At 38.9% G+C, this 18,569-nt stretch overlaps 1 protein-coding gene across 2 annotated transcripts; it reads left to right on the top strand.

Annotated features, from left to right (window-relative positions):
* The first annotated feature begins 126 nt into the window (after nt 1–126).
* DNAJB9 (DnaJ heat shock protein family (Hsp40) member B9) lies at nt 127–7,489 on the top strand. Of its 2 annotated transcripts, none has more exons than XM_057366109.1 (3): nt 127–207; nt 3,908–4,135; nt 5,833–7,489. In XM_057366109.1, exons 2-3 carry the CDS (start codon nt 3,919–3,921, stop codon nt 6,261–6,263), a joined length of 648 nt encoding a protein of 215 aa, XP_057222092.1. In that variant the 5' UTR covers nt 127–207; nt 3,908–3,918; the 3' UTR covers nt 6,264–7,489. The 2 variants fall into 2 exon arrangements, with proteins under 2 accessions (XP_057222092.1, XP_057222091.1); XM_057366108.1 differs by lacking the exon at nt 127–207 and adding an exon at nt 228–273.
* Nucleotides 7,490–18,569: the final 11,080 nt, after the last annotated feature.

The following is an 18,569-nucleotide window of genomic DNA, read 5'->3' as shown; positions in this document are numbered from 1 at the left end:
CAGCGCGCACGGCGGGGGCGGTGCCGCGGCTGCGACCGCCCGCGTGCACTGCGTCACGAGGGTCCGGGCGACCAATGGCGCAGCGCTTCGTGTAGGAACCGCGGCGGGTGGGACTGCGCGAGCGCCGGGCGCGGGCGGGCGGGAACGGCGGCGGCGCTGAGGGGCGGCGGAGCAGCGGGAACGGCGGCGGAGCAGGGCTCAGCTCAGGTGAGGGGTGCGGAGAAGGGCCGCGGCCGCTGTGTGAGGGCTCGGGGAAGGTAGAGGGTTGCTCAGGTGGGTGGGGTGAAGACGAACGCGGGGAGGTCGGGGGTGCGCTGGGAAGCTTGGGGGCTGCGTGGGGAACGAGGGTGAGGGAGGCACTGGGGTTCGGTCCGGGGCATTTATTTGTCATTTGGGCTTCTCTGGAGGGGGCAGCGGTGGTGTTTCCCAGCCTGGCCGAATTGGAGGCGGGACAGGGTCGCTCAGTGTGGCTGTTAGCGGCTGCCCCGCTCTGGCGCGGCCCCGCCCGGTGGTGCGGTCCGGCTCCAGCGAGGTTCTTCACGGAGATGCCAGRATGACCCCTTCATTTCCCTGTGCTCCAGAGCAAAATTCAGGAACCTTCTCCTACATTTACTTTCGAGTTAGTATATGAGAGGCCAAGACAAGTGCAGACCCCTGTTTGACAGACTTGCCTGTAGCTGCTCGAGGACTGGGAGACTTGCTTACTCATCGGATAAGTCGTGATAGGAGAACCAGTGGAAGACTTTGGTAACTTTATTACTATTAGTAAATTGTTTGCAGAAATGATTGTAGGACAGGAGCATTCCACAAGTTAGTGTATGGCAATTCTGTAATCAGAGCAGTAGCAGAACACTAGTGATGCTGTGGGTTCTCTGAGTACGTGAGACTTTGAATATAAGCATTTGGTCAAGGTCTTGGTTAATTACTTTCAAAGAATGATGGAACAGGGTATTTGCAACAGGTGTGGCAAGATGAAGTAGCTTTTTATTTTCTATATGTGACAGATTTTATTCTAGGTACATCATCCTCAAACATTTCATTGTGCAGCTATTGATAAATGTTGATAAACTAGCGAAGAACTGATTATTATGACCTCTGCAATACTTTGAATAAACATTAGACAGTGCACTTCTTATACAAAAGTGAATAGTAGTTGAGATCTGTAGCTGCTTACCCAACAGAGTTAAATAGTTAATATGTGTCATAAGGTATTTAACTTCATTGAAAGATGTACCTAAATGAAGGTGTAGTTCTTCATAATTATTAGAAGAGCTCATTATGGCATGAGCTTAATGTGTACAGAACTTACTGAATTCTGGATTGTGATTTAAATAGCTACAGTGCAGGGCCTGGAAAGTGCAACTTGCCTGTCCCTTTTTCATTGAGAAACGGAGGGCAAAGAGACATAAAAAAAGTATTTAAAAGAGACTTTATTGTTAAAAGGATTGTAAAAATCGTTAGGAATGGCAGGGTTGAAGTATTTGACATAGCAATACTAAGATACTGACAGCATATAAAATAGGTGTTTTCTAAAAAGTAAAGTGAATAATTGACAGTGTGTAGATATAGACTTGTTCYCTCTGATAACCTTACGAAATTTAAAATGCTGCTTATACTTTTTTTTGTATTGTTTTATTTGTATTTGATTTTCATTTACATCTCATTCTTACTGAGTTTCATTGATTTGTTCAAGGGCAGCATTAAATTTGTGTTTGCTAGTTCAAAAACCAGTGAAACTTAAGTACTTTTTTACTGTGCTTTACTATGGTTTTATTAGTATGCTTTAGAAGTCAAATCTAGCAGAAAGCTTCATTACAGAACTCCAATATATGGAACTGTATATTTTGATGTCAAGAATAATACAAGTTAAGATGGTTAGCCACAGTAGAAAACCTGAAAGGACTAACTTGATGATCTCAGGGTCTCATGAGTTACAAAGAGGGTTTTGCTCTTAATGGAGGGCATGAACTGCTCCTTTTAGCTCTTTTCAGTGTTCAGTAGTAGAAGCAGAATGGTTGACCTTAAGAGAATGCAGGAGATAATTATGCAAGCATGGTGCAGGTGTGGGGAAATTAAGTAAATAGAAACAATCTCATGTGTGATATGAGCACATAAATCAGCATCTATAAAGCACAAACAGGAAGAAAGCCCCAAAAGTGTGGAAGGATATACATGTGTTTAGTTCTTAGTGCTTAAGTGGTAAAGTTTCAGGTTAGTGAAGTGGTGAGTGAAGATAGTGGGGAAAAACCTTTACTAAAAATATGTCTGATATCGTGCATGAAGAATACTGGAAAGAACTGTCCGTTTGTTTTCTAAGTACACTGATCAAAATACAATTTGTTTCAACTGCTGTCCCTTAACACTTGATATCATGCAGGCTGCTGGCCAAATAAATGCTTAAGAGGGCATGGGTAGATTAATCTTGCCAGCCTTTTGCTCTAGTCTCACAGCATTCATTTTAGCTCCCTGACTTAATTATTAGAAATGATATTCTTTTTCTTCCATTTTTGGTTCTTACATTTTAGGTTTGTTTAGAGGGTATTGATTTTCAGGCAAATGCATCATTTTCTTATGTATCAAATATTCAAAGGTTTTGAATTTTGCATGACAAATATTTGGGTCCCATACAGGCTGATAAAAATATTCTAATTTTAACGGTACTCAGACTACAAGTTTCTATATTTGATTTTCAGGAAAGTAACACCAGTTGTCACTGAGTTGTTCTTATGCTACACTCAAACCACTGTAATCTGGTGGCAGGGGACACCTTATGTCTGGAAGGTACAGGGCCTTGTCGTACATCATTCTGGTCAGGTGACAACCAGCATTTTGTCTTTCAGCATTTTCCTTTCTGCACTCTGTCTTTTAAATATAATATGCATAGGTCTATTTTCTGCTCTCTCCTTTTAGTAGGAACAGATCACCCTGTCCTTCATGAAAAGCATGAAACATCATGTGGCAATGTGGAAGTGATTCTTTTTTTTCATAATCATTTATATATGCCACTGTTTTTTCCTAAGTTCTCGGATACTTGTTTCAAAATTCATTTTTTTGACCAGATGCGTTGTTGAAAAAAAAGTTGCTGCTTTTAATTATTTTTGTTGTAGTTGCTTGTCCTGTATAAAAGACTTTTTTTATGCCTTCAGTTCCAACATTCAGAGTTTCATATGTAAACCCTATCAATGCAGTAGTTTCTATGAGATGAATTATTTTATATCAAAGATATGGTAGGTGTTTTCATTTATAATACAATCTAATATGCAGATAAGCTAAGTCAGCCCATTGTAAAATAAAGGAAAATGTGCTTTATGTGGCTGAACTGTGGAAATGGACGATTTACTCTTTATTATGCCCACCATAGGTTGGTTGAATGAACTGAAAATGAGCAATAGTGTCTTGTCTTTCTGTGCCTCACAGTCATGTCCAGGCCTGTTGTGTTTTCAGGCTCCTGTTGTTGCACTAGCTAATCAGTGAATTGGTCTTCCGGTAGAGAGTCAGTTTTTTCAGCATGTGCTTAATTTAGAGGTGCTGTGTTTATGGTCCTAGAACTCAAAGTGTAGTGTGAAGCTGGTTCAGGTATGCCAGCCTGAAATGTTTGATACAGTGAAATATATGGTATATTTACCTAAGTGACTTTGTATGACAAAGGTAAGGATAAGTGTTAATCAAAGATGAACACTAAAGTGGTTGTTGTGCATGTGAAATGTGAATTTGCAGCATTTTCACTTGCATATTCTGCAAATATGAAAATAGCATAATGGAGTTTGACACGTGTGAAACAGTGAACTTACAAGTCTCATTGAGTCCTGGAACATACTGGTCTTTCTCTGCCAGCTTACAGTTGTAACTAAGTTGTTGTGGAATGTAAAATAACTCGTTCTTCAAGTGTATTTCTTTTTCTTTCTAGGAATCAGAAAAATGGCTACTACACAATCTGTCTTCACATTTGCTTTGTGCATTTTAATGATAACTGAATTAATACTGGCTACAGAGAGCTATTATGATATCTTAGGAGTTCCAAAAAATGCATCTGACCGCCAGATTAAGAAGGCATTTCACAAGCTGGCCATGAAATACCACCCAGACAAAAATAAGAGTCCTGGTGCAGAAGCGAAATTTAGAGAAATTGCTGAAGGTAATATACACTAACTTTTGTTTTAATAATTTGATACATGTCTAATATCTATAAGCTAAGTGCATTCTGTTTTTACTGAATAAGAGGTAAAAAGGTATTTTTTAAAATTAATTCCATTCATGTGCTGTCAGATGTCCAGCATCAAAATCTGACTTGTTTCTATCTTGCACACAGGAAGGCCTTTTACAGTTTATGCATTTCTGCATATTAGGCTTTTTATATATGCCTTTTCTCACAAAAAATACCTGATAGTCGGACTATCTGGACTACCAGATAGTCAACAATTAACCTTTTAGGAGGTTAATTGTTACCTTTTGATCTGTTTCATGAGATCCAGCTCAGGATTACTACTTGGGCTTCAACCTTCCAGTGCGGTGATTATGAAAAAACACACAGAAGGGTGCTTCAGTGGTTCATGGTGGGAATACAAAAGACAGCAGGTGCAAGAGGTTCAGAGTGGTTATAAGGAAAAACTTTTTCACCTGAGGATAATGGTTGGATTTGATGATCTTTTCCAGTTTTAACAATTCTGTGATTCTGCTCTACAGGCCAGTGTTAGATTGCTTGGGGGGGTTTGTGAAGTTTCCAACTTTGGAGACTTTTTCAGAAATGATGGGTAAGGCTCTGACTAACCTAGTCTTATCTCATAGCTGACCTTACTTTGAGCAGGAGGCTGGAGTGAGGTCACGTGTAACTTGACTTATGAATATATCACTTATAAGTGTTTTGTCATAAAATAAAGTGGTGGAAGTGGATAATCAAGAATAGAAAGACTTGCTGAAAAATAAGGTATACCCACTTCTATTCCCTGTAGACTCAGTTGTAACATCTGTCTATTTGTGTAGTTCTCCTAACTAAGCTAATAAGGTATTTCTGGGTTTTACCTTGCCCGCAGAAGAGTTATTTTGAAATAAAGGTAGCTAGTAATAGAAAGGGAGGGGCACTCTTGTTAGATTGTACTGCAGTCATTAGCACCTACTACAGGAGGATTTAAGAGCTCTTAAGTGTTGAGTTATATAGAATAATTGCAAGTCTTTGACAGAAAATAAAAATTAATTTTAAAAATACTTAGTTATCAGAATGGATGTACTGTCTATCATAGTTTCTGCCTTGGAACACCAGTAGTTGTTGTTTCAGACCAAAGATTGAAGGGAAATCTAATTTTGTTTGGGATGTATCAATTCACAAAATCTAGGTTTATTGCTGAACTTCTGAAAAATTGAGACTTGGGAAATAATTAAATTTCGTTCCCTTTATCTCCTCAGTATTTATCTTGTTGCTTGGTTGTAACTGTGGTGTAGCTAGACACCACGGTTTGTTCGGCAGAGGTCCTAACTCATCCTTCAGGCTTTCTGATCACCACCTCTCATTGTTACTTGCTTTCAAATCATAACACTTTTATTGGTAGTCAAATTGTGTTGTGTTACATGTAATCTATCTTCATAATACAGCTATGTTTATTATTGTAAATGACTATTTTGAAGCAGCTTAATTTGGTTTGGAGAAAGGTAAATAAATGTTGAGCTCGACTGGGCTTGATCATGGAGTGAAAATTTTGCTTGAAATTTGTCTGGTTCAGGGAGAGTGGGAGAGAATGCTGCTGTTCTTTGCGTTTTTGTGTATGGTTTTCTCCTGTTGTTTTAAATGGAAAGGAAAAAGAACTGTAACTTCTTTCTTTTTTTTTTTAACATAAATAGCATATGAAACATTATCAGATGAGAATAAGCGAAGAGAATATGATCAGTTTGGCCATCATGGAGGACAGCGAAGTAATGGAAGCCCATTTCATCAGTCGTTTAATTTCAACTTCGATGATCTGTTTAAGGACTTTGACTTATTTAGTCAAAACTCACGGTCAAAAAAGCACTTTGAAAATCACTTCCGAAGTCATCGGGAAGGTCATAATCGGCAAAGACGTTCTTTCCAAGAGTTTTCTTTTGGAGGTGGACTGTTTGATGATGTGTTTGAAAATATGGAAAAAATGTTTTCATTCAGTGACTTTGAAAATGCACACAGGCACGCGGTGCGAACTGATGCCAGGTTTCATGGATCCAGCAAGCACTGTAGGACTGTCACTCAGAGACGAGGAAACATGGTTACCACATACACTGACTGTTCTGGACAATAATGTTTCCTTCCTTCTAAACTTTTCTCCTTTTCTCAACATCTTCATAGTTTTTCTTGGTTTCTGCTAACATGGAAGAAATTCTCTGAACTGTATTTTCTATAAAACAAACTACTATAAAGAAGTTGTAGATGAAACTAATTTTCAGAATAGAAGCAACATGCTGTTGGGAAGTAAATGTATCAACAGCTACTTACAATGGGAGAGAAATAATCTTGTGTGATAGAAAAAATTATATCTATTTCAGTTTAGTAAACACTTCCCCTAAATTTGGACACGAGACATATATTTTTCATTTCAGAAATGTAATTTTTTTGTATATGCCAGTTCAGGACTGATAGAATGACTGGTGTGTGAATTGAAGCAGAGGAGATAAACTATAATTTTGAAGTGCTGCTTTTTTTTTTAATAATTGTATCTTTCCAAGTTTGCACTTGTAGTTTTTACCTGATATAGATTTACTGTGCAAATTAGACAATTTACACAGAATAGCAGCAGAAATACGGCTTCCCTGGGTCTTTGTTTCTCTATCTAGCATTGCAAATATATTAGTTAAAACCCTACTTTTTGAAGTTGGAAAATATTAAGAGGGAATATGTTAAGGTTGTGAATGATGTAGGAATTAGTTTTATTTCTGAATAGCCTTTCATTGACCTGAAAAGATCTTAGGATTTAAATGAACCTTAACTTATTTAAGGGATATAGCGATATTCATGTATGTAAGTTTTGTGTGCACACAAAATTTGTTTTGGGGTTTTTTCTCCTTCCCACAATACAAATATCTTTCTAACAAGGTTTGGAAGAGCACACTCGAAACACTCTTGTTTTATACTTAYTATATTACCACGTGTGCAATATACTTGTCATAACTCACTTAATTGAACTAAAATACCCCTCTGAGCTCTTGTAAACTTCAGTAAGATAAGCTTCCCTACAGATTTGTGGTGTCCCTGAAAGGGTCTGAGTAAAAGATACAGTGTTTATATTGACAGATTTATTACCTGTCAGCAGGAATTTTTCAGCATTGTGATTTGAAAGGTAAATTCTTAGCCTAACCACAGAGTAAAACTGAAAATTAAGATCTTTGTATTCATCCAATGCCTTGTGGGGCTGGAAACTGCTAATAAGGACAGGACTAATGGGTATTGATTTTAGCATCAGGAAACCCATGACCAGTGTAAACTATTTAAAATTTAAGAAGAAAAATGCAAAAAAAAAAAAAAAAACCCCACAACAAATCAAAACAAAAAAAAAAAAAAAAAAAAAAAAAAAAAAAAAAAAAAAAAAAAGCCCCACAACAACCCCCCCCAATACTTTAGCTGATGTCAGTCAAAAAGTTCTGTTGTAACTCTTAAATAATAATACAGGTTCAGTATGTTAAATTGGCTCTCCCTTTAGAAATGTGAGGTAAGAATTTACCTTTCAGGTTGATTGCATGTGCAAAATAAGCATTTTAAGTAGCAGTGTTCTAAATAGCCTTTGAGTTAGAATCTTTATTAAGAGATTTAACCCTTTACTTCTTGGATGAATATTGAAAGCTGCCTATTTACTAAGGAACTTTAGCCTTCCTCTCAAGAATATGTATTACTGCTTGTTCAGTTTTCATTGACTAAATACTTGGAACGGATTGTTGCGTTATATTAAGTGCTTTTCCTTTTTTGTGTTCTTCTTTATTTATTAATAGACTAATACCTCACACATGGTCTTTATAAAAAGCCAGTAATTTGTGCAACATTATCGGAATGTGCAATATTCTTATAGTAGGAAAAGTGCTGGATTGAGTGTGTTTGTTTTTTTCACCCTTTTTCTGTGTAAGTAGAGATTTTTGTTTCTTCTGTATAATTAATATATGATTCAAACTAAAGTTGTACTTCATGTAGATTTCTGCATTTATTTTCTTCAACATCTTCCGTAGTCCTGTGTGTGAATCAAACTATCTGCCCAATTGGTATCATATGAGCATCCAAGTGAACAAATTATTAGCTTTAAGTTATGCAATACTTTCACAAATTTTAAGTACTAAGCATGAGCGTGTTTGTGGATATGCTTTGGTGGGAGGCAACTCTAGAAGCTGGATGCAGAGGTAGTSTAGTGAATATTTTTTTCATTTAGAAAAGATAAATTAGAAACAGTAGAATGAGCAATTCACTTGGGTCCCTTCCCTAACCCAGAATTTGAGGAATGAAAGCTAAAATGAGCACTGTGAATTATAGGAAACATAAAATTCCCCCCAAAAACTCAAGTCTTTTAAATTACTAAGTTGAAGATCTTTCAGGCTAAGCTTTTAGGCGAAAATTAGGATTCTAGCCGCTTCTATGCTAGTTTCCCCTCTTTAAGAATGCTACAAGCTTTGTACAAAGTATTCTTGTTTTCCTGATCTCTTTAAGTATGAAACTGATAGTAAAACCAATAGTGTTGCTAGCTGATACACCTAAAAAGACTTCTGCCTAGTTAATTTTAACTAGATTCCATGTTATTTCTCACTCATCTTAGGATAAACAACAAATGCTTTTCATAATTTCTATGGCTTTTTTAAGTCATCTTTCTGCTTGTTTTTGTTGTTGATCCAAGGTAAAATCCAAAGGAGAGCTTGTCATGGGCATTGCAGAAACCAGTTTCTGGCTATCCTTACGGTTTTCTGTGGTGAGTTTGCTTTGAGTAGACTTCAGCTGGGGAAATTCGGGCAGGCTTTTCTCAGCCAAGAGTCTTCACTTTCATGGCTCTCAGAACACAGGCTTGCAAAACATGTTGTGCTTCTCACTTATTTGGAGCTCTTGCACATTCTTTCCCTATTTATAGTGTTTGCTTCATGGTAGGCTCTCCAGCGGAAGTCCTGGTATAACCTTATGACACCCTGACTTCAGAATTTCTTAAGTGCCATGTTTGATCTCTCTTTAAATCTTACGAAAAGACCCAACAAAACCAGGTTTAGTTAGATAAGGGTGAAAAATAAAATCCTGAACAATTTTTTGAAAGTCATTTATGCATATGTAACTCCAAATGATTTAGTTTTTAAAACTACAAAAAGTGTTTTTTTCATGTTTGGTTTTTTCCCATTGTATTTTCAAAACAGTGGCGATGAAAATACTGTAAAGGAGAGTGCCATTACATTAAACATGTAAAAATTAATGGTGTGGTATGTCTTTTTCCTTCAAGATATAGATGGCAAATGAAATTTGAGTGGTTTATGTGGTGCTTGTGTTTTATGGAATGTTTTGACCACTGCATTTTCCTAGAATCAGATGGTGGGGTTGGCAGGGATAGTGGGGTTGAAAGAAATTTAGTCAATTTTACCTCATTTCAATTTTTTGGAGATGTTGGGAATGATTTGGAGTAAGGTATTATGCCTTTAAATAAAGCAGACAAAAAAAAAAAACTATGCAAAAGGACTTTTTTCTTAGARTCTGGGGATGTGAGAGCTGAAAGCTTGTGTGTTGAGCTGATGGTCACTGCCTGTGCTCTGCCCTCCTGAAGTGTGTGAGGGGCACTATGGCTCGTGCTTAAATGTTCTGGAGTGCCACTGCGAATTGCAGGCTCCAAAGCCAAGGTCAGGGTGCTGTTATGCTGATTCACGAGACTGAGCTTGAAAGTTCTTGTTTTCTGGGTTTGATCTTTAAAAGGTGGAGGGTATGAAAATTTGGGGATTCGGTTTGTCTCATCTGGCTGTTTCTCATTAGAATCATCTTCCCTGAAACCCAAACAAGCTGTCATCTTAATAATGCAAACTTAGATTTTGAGGACTAATGTGTTGGAAGCAATGTAAGATCTGCATTATATTTTTGTGGTGAGGAGTTTTGGGATTTTTGAAAATTATTTGTAGGTTGAAAACTCTTGGACTTTAAAGCCTTGTGTAAGGTTTCTTGACTGTGCCATGTATGGGGCTCCTTTCAGAATAAAATGCTGTTCAGAGGATTGTTTGGCTCTGGCAGCTGTTGTGGTTGAGCCTGACTGGTCTGGTCTGTCCTCGGGCAGTGAGTGATTCCCACAGCCGTGCTGCTGGCTTCTTTCCTGTGGGCACCTGTTCCTTCGGGAATGGGCAGACCAGCTCTGCAGAAGCTGCTTGGCAGTTGTGATATCCATTGACTGTCAGTCACTCCTGGTATAGTCTGAATCAATTCTAGGTTACGGCTGTGCTTCATCCTTGATTCCAGTTTCTTGTTTTGACAAGTTTTTCAAAGTAGCAAACTTTTTCAAAATCAAACAAAAAATTAACACAATAATAAAAAAAACCCCCAAAACCAAAGCCCAACAAAATTGCTTTGAAGTGATATACTCCAAAGCTTGTTTTATTTGGGGCATGTTACCTGTTATGCAGCGGTGGGTGATTCAACAGCACCTATTTTACGAATGACAGTGGCACTAAAATGAACATTACTGTTTGTGCTCTTCCTGCTGAGGTTGCAGTCGCACCAAAGGTGTTGTGGAGGTGTCCAGGTCTCTAGGGGTGGCTGCAGAATTCTGCCAAGTCTCTGAGATGCTAGCTAGAGATGGTAGACTGTCTCGTCCAAGCAGTTGTTCTGGGACAGTCCCCTAAGGAATGAACATGCTCCTGGTATCAACATATATTTTTCTGTGTGAATGAAGGGGGTTGTGCTGGGAGTTGATTTACGTTGCTGGTCTGTTGAGAATCTGAGTTGTGTGTTTCTCTGGCAAAACTGATGCACCTCTAAGAGGCATCCATGAGGAGGGAGGTGTCTGACCCATCTTTGCTCAGCCTGACACCTGATCTCCAGCCATAGGTAGGAAGGGGTACTGACAATTGGCTCAGTGGTGTTGGTATTTGGCTCTCAACAGCTTCATTCATGAGCCTGTTTAGTGTGGGGCTGTAAGGTGTCAGAGGTTAAGCTCGAGAATTCTGGCTGTTGTACCTATGGTAGGCAGAGGCACAAGCAAAGGCTGTTACTGTTACTCCAGATAGTTATGTGGGATTTTAGGGGAACCAGCGAAAAACAGAAGGGCAAAATATTGAGTGCTACACATCAAGGGACCCTGGGCCTGCACCTGTGTTGTTGTCTTCTGAAAATTTTTCTAATTCTGCATGGAATGCTCTTACTAAGCACTGCTTTTTACTAAAATTTTATAGAAAGAAAGTGAATTTTTAGTGGTTATCTGTTGGATGTTATTGCCATAATCTGTTCATCTCCCACTAATGTGTAAATTAGTCTGAAATAGGAAAGATGAAGTGAGCTGTCTGAAGGCCACATTGGACTTTAATCCATTTTACTTTAGCACTTGGTACCTGCAAKATTTTTAGCCCTCAATATGCAGGATTTTAGCTAGTGCTCTAATGACAAGTTGTGTTTTATGCCCACATGACAGGAGTAACAACTGTCTCTTCTGCTGTGCAGCAACAGGCACTTTAGGAGACTCCAATTATAAAGTGGAGATGAAGTGCCTGTCCTGTGGCAGTGTTTGCCAGACTCCACTGGCTGAAGTGGGGGAATCCATTGGAGCACCATGATTATTAATGCTGAGCATGCAGTGGTCCAGCTGAGGGAGAAGGTACTTTCTTTGCCCAAATGCCTAAATGAATCCCAACAATGAATTTGATTGAATCCTTCTACTTTAATATGTAAATTTTTGCATTGAAAGTTGTTTTAAAATAATGTGGGCCTTAAGCCTGTCAGGCAGCCAGTGCCTGCTTGGGTGGGTGGTTCTGCCACTCCTTGGTAGCTCCCCTTGGAGACAGGAGGGGAGGGAGTGCAGAGGGAGGGCTCAGAACTGTTGCTGGGAGCAGAGTGCGGATGTTATCACTTATATACAGATAAATTAAACCATTACCTGTGCAGATGGAGCATAAATATACCTTGCTTCTGCTATGAGCTGAATGCAGAGCTTGTGGCTTGTTTGTAGAAATGCTATTACCTTCAACAACAGATACTGTATTTTCATCTTCTTACACCCTCTTCCCCTGTTTTTTTCTGCTTTTGATGACTGATGACTCTCCAGTATTTTTCCCATTTGGCAGTAGCTATAGTTGTTATATTTCTACTGGCTTTGCAAGTTCCTGTCAATTGACTTTGGTCTGTATATATGAAACATATTTTACAATCCAATTTAAATGCGTTTAGTTTTTTGTTTGTTAATAGTGCAAACCATTTCAATGCAACCTAATTTTCTCCTGTCTGTCTTTCCCATATCCTGCTGAGTTAGCCACATATACAGCATGAGGTTTTGTACTGGTTTTCTGCTTTTATTCTGTGTGTGGGAAGGCAAATGATACCTAATCTTGCATAAAGTGAGACAGGTGCTGACAGATGATATCTTATATAAAATCTGCTGATATAAATTTAACCTACAAATGTTTTTGAAAAAAATATCCCTGGCAGAATAACTTTGTCTAATCAGCACTTTTCATGATAACATTGAAGCTTAAAGATGAAACAAATCTGAAACCCCACCAAACCAAACCCACTGCCTTGGTGAGTATGGAGATTAACCTGAGCAGGGTAGCTATTTAAAAAAATTTCTTCTGTGTTGAGGCAAGCAGAATTTTTATCACATAATAAGTAAATATCTGCAAGAGATACTGGAAGGAAGTGGCTGGAATACTTAGACCTCCACAGGTAGATTTATGCTTACTAAAATAAAAAGATTTATTTCAGCTTATGGGCACCTAATAAAATCAACATAGGGAGTTCCATGAAGTTATCCCCTTGTCAGCTGAGTATTAWTAACACTTTCTAAGCACTGTTTTGCATCTGTCCAGATTCAGCTTACGTGTCCTTCACTGCCTATGAGATTGCAAGGAATTACCTGACATGAGTTATTGCTGCATAGGCCCACGGTAACTTATTGCATGCTCATAATTCAGTCACGCATTTGAGCCCTGACCTGTGTTATCCATGATTATGTAAATAATCCGAGATAGAGCCACGAGGAGAGGCCAGGTTTCTTGACTCCTGACATTGCACCCTTATCATGAAGCTGTTCTGACTCTATTCAATCAGGTCCTGCCTCCTGAACCAGTGTCAAATTAACAGACTGCTTCAGGTAATGTTTTGGCTGTGTTACAAAATATGTCCTGGGTATGAGGTGCTTCAATTGAAACATTTATCTTTCATTGTGATTAACTCCCCCTGTTTTATGTTGATAAAAATATTTTTTTTCATGTGTGGATCTTTAATGAAAAATATGCAGATAGTTACTTTCACATCTGTGGATTGACAGTAATTTAATTGGTCTGCACACTAAAAACAGTGCGGATGGGATAAACTGCAAGCTCAGAAAGATTGTATTTGAAAAGGGTGGATTGTGCCATAAAGAATGGATAAGTGTGGAGAATGGGCGATTTGTAACAGAGCATCACAGCTGCCCAATAAGTGATCTTGATCTTCCAAGGAGAGTGCACTTGAAAGAGGGGATGTGACTGCATTATTGCATTTATGTGCTGCAGGAGTCATGTGGATACACATTATTTATGCCTGTATGTGCCATTTCTACTAGTTGGCTGACTGTCACTTCACACTGACTTAAGTACTGTGAAATAACAGCTGTCACACCTCATGAGACCCACAGTCTATTCTAACAATACCATAAATCTGTTTACTTGCTGTCCATGAAGTCTAAGAACCATGGAAATGCTACATGACACAGCAGTACTCCCCTATAAAATAAGCAACAAGCCATCTTTAGTGCATTTTTTTTTAAACCATGCAATTCTTTTCGAGGCAAATAAATACACAAATTAGGCTCAGAAAATGTATTAGTTACTTAACACAGTCTAGAAATACAGGATTTTTTCTTCTGTGTCTGTCTAAAGGTTTTACTCATTTTCAGGCAAATATGTAGAATGTGAGGTGATTCTGACCAGAAAATAGTTGGGATTTTTTTTTCTTCATTTTTTAAAAACAAATTCTATGACAAGCCGATCTTTCTGTAGGGACTGTTTCTTCTTGCCAAAACTATTGTAAAGAACTGCTTTAACAAGGGAAGAAAGTAACCTCTGAAATTTTGTTGCATTAAAAGTATGAAAGAACAGCTCTTAAGGGTGATCTCTTCACATTTGTTGTATAAGTCAATTAGAAATATCAGTGAATATTGATACTTCCAGTGAAACTTGGATGATTGAATAATAAAGTGGCAAGTGGAGATCAAAGTAGATGAATGTAAGGTAACGTTCATGGGGTAAAATGAAAATTAATGAGCCTAGATTTGATGATCACTGCTGGCAAGACCTTGTAGTTGTAGGGCACAGGTCCAGGAAAACATCAGCTCTGTGTTTAGGAGCAATGAGCAAAGCAAACCAGATTTTAGGGAAGAATAAATAATGAAAAGAACAGAGTTATGCTACCATATAAATCCATGGTTTATCTACTCCTTGAGTTCTGTGGTCTGTTGTGAGCCTAGTCTTCAAGATACACTGTTAAAACTGGAAGCCATTTGGAAAATGGCCAAAGGGATAATTAGATGGAAGAGTTTGCATGTGAGGCTTGACTGAACAGATTAACTTCAGCCTTGAGAAGCAGTTGTGGGGTATATCCTTAGTACTTGTCAGTGGTAATGGGGTCACAGAAAGGGATTGACTGTTCATGGTATTTTGGGCTGTAAGTCCTTATGTGCAAGAGATAGTAGAGTTTCAGAATTTGCAAAAAAATAGGGTGATGTCAAGACTATGAGAGAAGTTCAAGTTTGAGCTGRGCAAAGCTTGGAAGAGTTTTTTGTTGGGGTTTAATAAACAGATACATTTCTTCAAGCTCAGGAGTTTCCTGAGCAGAAAGTATTTGGAGCTAAGGGGAGCAGAAGGGAAAAATACCAAATGTGCTCAGCCTGTGCTACCCTTCCAAGGGGTATGCTACTGGAACAGCTGAAGACGGAGTATTAGACTTTAAGAACCTTTGGTTTGAGCCAGTGCAGCCATTCTGATGTTTTAAGACTCTTAAAATTCCATACTATATTTTCATTTGTTAATAATTTTGTTTCCTTCCAGCTTGTTAGTAAGCCACCTTCTAGCACATGTAGTTTTTCAGGTGCATTCATGCTCAGTGTGATGTGATGTCCTCTGGCAGCTACAGCTTTGTCTTCTGTCATTTCTAGCTCTCTTTTAGTACTGTGGTTGTTCAGAACATATTGTTAGTACACACTCAGAGTTGTTCATTAATGTTATTAATATTATTTATTAGAATAAGAACTTTAGTCTTATTCTCTTTTTCACCCACATTGGTAATTTCTTATGACCTAAGATACTGTGCCTGGTCTTGTGACAGCTGGATTATAAAATCAATGTATAGCTGCAAATTGCACAATCTGAATTCTACAGATTAGAATTAAAGAGAAAAAAACAAGGAACTAAATCATGGTAAAAGAAAGGCAAATATATTTAAATGATCAGTAGAAGAATTTGAGTTTTATTTTCATTGCTCATCATGTTTTTGTTTTTTTTTTTGCACTCTGCCATAACCCTGTATATGCAGGAGTATAGAAAATGTGGAATACACAAACACAGAGTGCCTTGTGCKGCTCTGTGGTGGCTGTCAGCCCTCCCAGTCACTGTGTGCCACTGTACTCTGAGTCTCTGATGCAGAGCTGTAAGCACAGACACAGCCATACATAGCCATGGGATTTGGGGAGTGCTGTCAGACCAAAGGGTGTCCTGTCCCCTGGCCATCTGGAATCAGGGATTGTTTTGAGAGAGCAGCAGAACAATGCTGAACCGAGTTCCCAGAGACATAGATATGTCCTAGTCTGGAAATGCTGGAGCAGGCGTGGAGGCAAGGATTTCTGACAACACATTCTTTTTCCCCTCAAGTTTCATTTATTTATCACAAGCTACAATTGTATGAAATTAATCCTCCAGGCGTAGGAGGGAAGTCAATGCTTTCTAACCCTGTATTCTGAGCTGGCTCAGAATATTTTCACTTAGCACAGAACAGTGCAGTGGCTACAGCAGTCACCTGGAAGACAGGCAGCAAACTTTGCTTTGGATGTGCAGCCAGCTCCAGGGGGAGGATTCTTTGGAAGTTCATTCAAGGTTGCTATTTCTTGTTCTTTACTATCTCTTTAGAAGCCTCTACCTTGAGAGTGTCATTTGGACTAAGGGAGGAAAAAAAGTCCTTCTAGAGGCATTTTCTAGCAGGAGTTAGGAAGCTTTTTGAATCCCCAGAATGGCAGCACAGCAGTCTGTACTGGGGGTAAGCATGTAAAAGCTTCAACTCTACCTGACCTTGAGTTTTTTTTGCAGGGATGGGCAAGAGAGGTGTCTAAGAAATGTAGCTTGGCAAGGATCCAGGGATCTGGGGTCACTACCAGTTCTTCTGGTTACTCAGATCAAGACTGGAATGATTTAAGCAAGGCCCTGCATTATGAGTAACTCTAGGAGTCTGAAAGCTCTTCAGTAAGAATGAAGAAATGGGTTGTGGCTGTCTTGACTTGGTTTAGTTTAACAGACAGAGGAAGCTTTCCATGAAAATGCTTCTGCGACCTAAAATTTCTTTCTTTGGACAAAGGGTACATGAATAATTCCATGGACTAGAGGATTTAATTACAATGAGTGACTTGCATGAGAGTTTGGGCAGTTCAGAGCTTTTTCCCTGGTGTGCTGTAAATTGGCTGGAGTTACTTGTGTGTAAAGCATGGTGGGGCACTCTCAGATCATTGCAGGCTGATGGGACCAGGGGATTTGTGAGTCCCAGGGTACAAGGCTGGGAACTGATAAATCAGCTGAATATCATAGACTCTGTCTCATCAACGGGAGTGTTCAACCTTTGTRAACAATCCATTTGTCTGGAAATGCAGGTAGGTGATTACAAATATCTCTTACAGGAAGGTTTTAGGAGAAGAAGGTGAAAAATGAAGGTGAGTGTGAAAAATGAAATGTGATGAGGGGTGCTAGAGCCTACTTCACAACCCCACTAATATACACCATTCAGTAAGCACTCTGTGTTCTACTTGCACTTGCTGATAGGTCTCATATTAATAGTTAAACCACCTCCTTGGCACTGTATTTTTGTCCTTGAATGGCAAGGATAATAATTTTGTTTCTGTATGATTGTTTTGCAATATGCTTTTCAGCAATAATGCAATACTTTTCAGGCAATACAGTTCATGTGGGATTCACCTAAATAGCAGTAGGGGCAGAAGCCCCTGTGCAGAGACAGGTTGGCTCTGATGGCACTGTTGCCAGAGTTGCAGAACTGCTCCTGAGCAGAGGAGACAACTCTCAGGTGCTCTTATCTGGCTGTGTAAGGAATGCAGATGTCCTTCAGTGTTTTCTTCAAAGCATCAGTAGGACCATCCAAGCCCAGCCTGAATGCTTTCCTTGAAAATGTAGCCTGAGAGTGGGAGGTGGTATATGTGGGTGTACACTTGGCCAGGAAGAGACACAGAAACATCTCAGGAGAAAATTCTTTCAAAAGATCATGTCTTTTCAAAGAACTGCATTATCTATTTTAAAGAAATGTGTGTGAAATAAAAAGGAAGATTGTTTAACTCTCAGTTTTATCATAAATGAATGATTTCCCTGAAGGTAGATTTCCTCCTGTAAAAATTAATAGCTTTCCTTAGCACTTCAATAATGAAAGGAGAATTATCCTCAGTACTTCCAGATTTGCCTTTGACCTAATCAGAAATTAAAACTACATTTTCAGCATATTTTCACATATAACTTGGCTAGCTAATAGTAGCTTGTTCTATGGTAACCTGTTCTGTTTAGAAGGACCATTTGAATGAATGCTGTTATCTAGGAGCTCATCTGAAACAAGGAGGTAGTCCAAACACTTCCTGAACTTTCTGTCAAGACTTGTTTCAAAACTTTCTGGAATCAGGAGTATGACCTGAAGGGAAAAACAATTGAGCATTCAGTAGCAACTCTCCAAATGTCTCAGGCACAGCTTTACTGAAAACTCTTTTTATCAACTTCTGAGCTATCATGCCTTCAAAAGAGAATGGGCCATACACGGGTTGAAAATGCTGACAGGCAACGTTGAAAAAATTTATTTTTTCCCAATCCCATACTGCAGCTTCACAGACACTCAAAACATAGAGTGAACCTGTACAGGCTCCAGTTGTGCCCTCAGAATTCAAAGAGCCATGGACTGAACTGTGTCAGTGCTGCCTTGAGGGTAGTCCAAGGAGATGGGTTAGAAATGGATTTGCACAGTTTTTCGGCTCCAGGTTTCTGGAGATCAGCCAGACCTTGGCATACTTGAAAGCAATTATGGAAAGCAAAACAAAACAAAAAGGAGGTCAATGTAATATTGCTGAGAGCTTGGCACAGGCTATTTATTGTCTGAATTAACCTTTCACACCATTTTTTGATAAAGTTGGTGTTGTGCTACTGAGACAACATAATTTTTTCTCCTCTGTGTGAGG

The sequence above is a fragment of the Malurus melanocephalus genome, unplaced genomic scaffold (assembly GCF_030028575.1).
Source record: "Malurus melanocephalus ecotype Western Australia unplaced genomic scaffold, MMel_1.1 scaffold_60, whole genome shotgun sequence".
In the NCBI taxonomy this organism is placed as follows: domain Eukaryota; kingdom Metazoa; phylum Chordata; class Aves; order Passeriformes; family Maluridae; genus Malurus; species Malurus melanocephalus.
The sequence above is the reverse complement of the archived record's forward strand: the minus strand, read 5'-3'. Positions and strand labels throughout refer to the sequence as shown.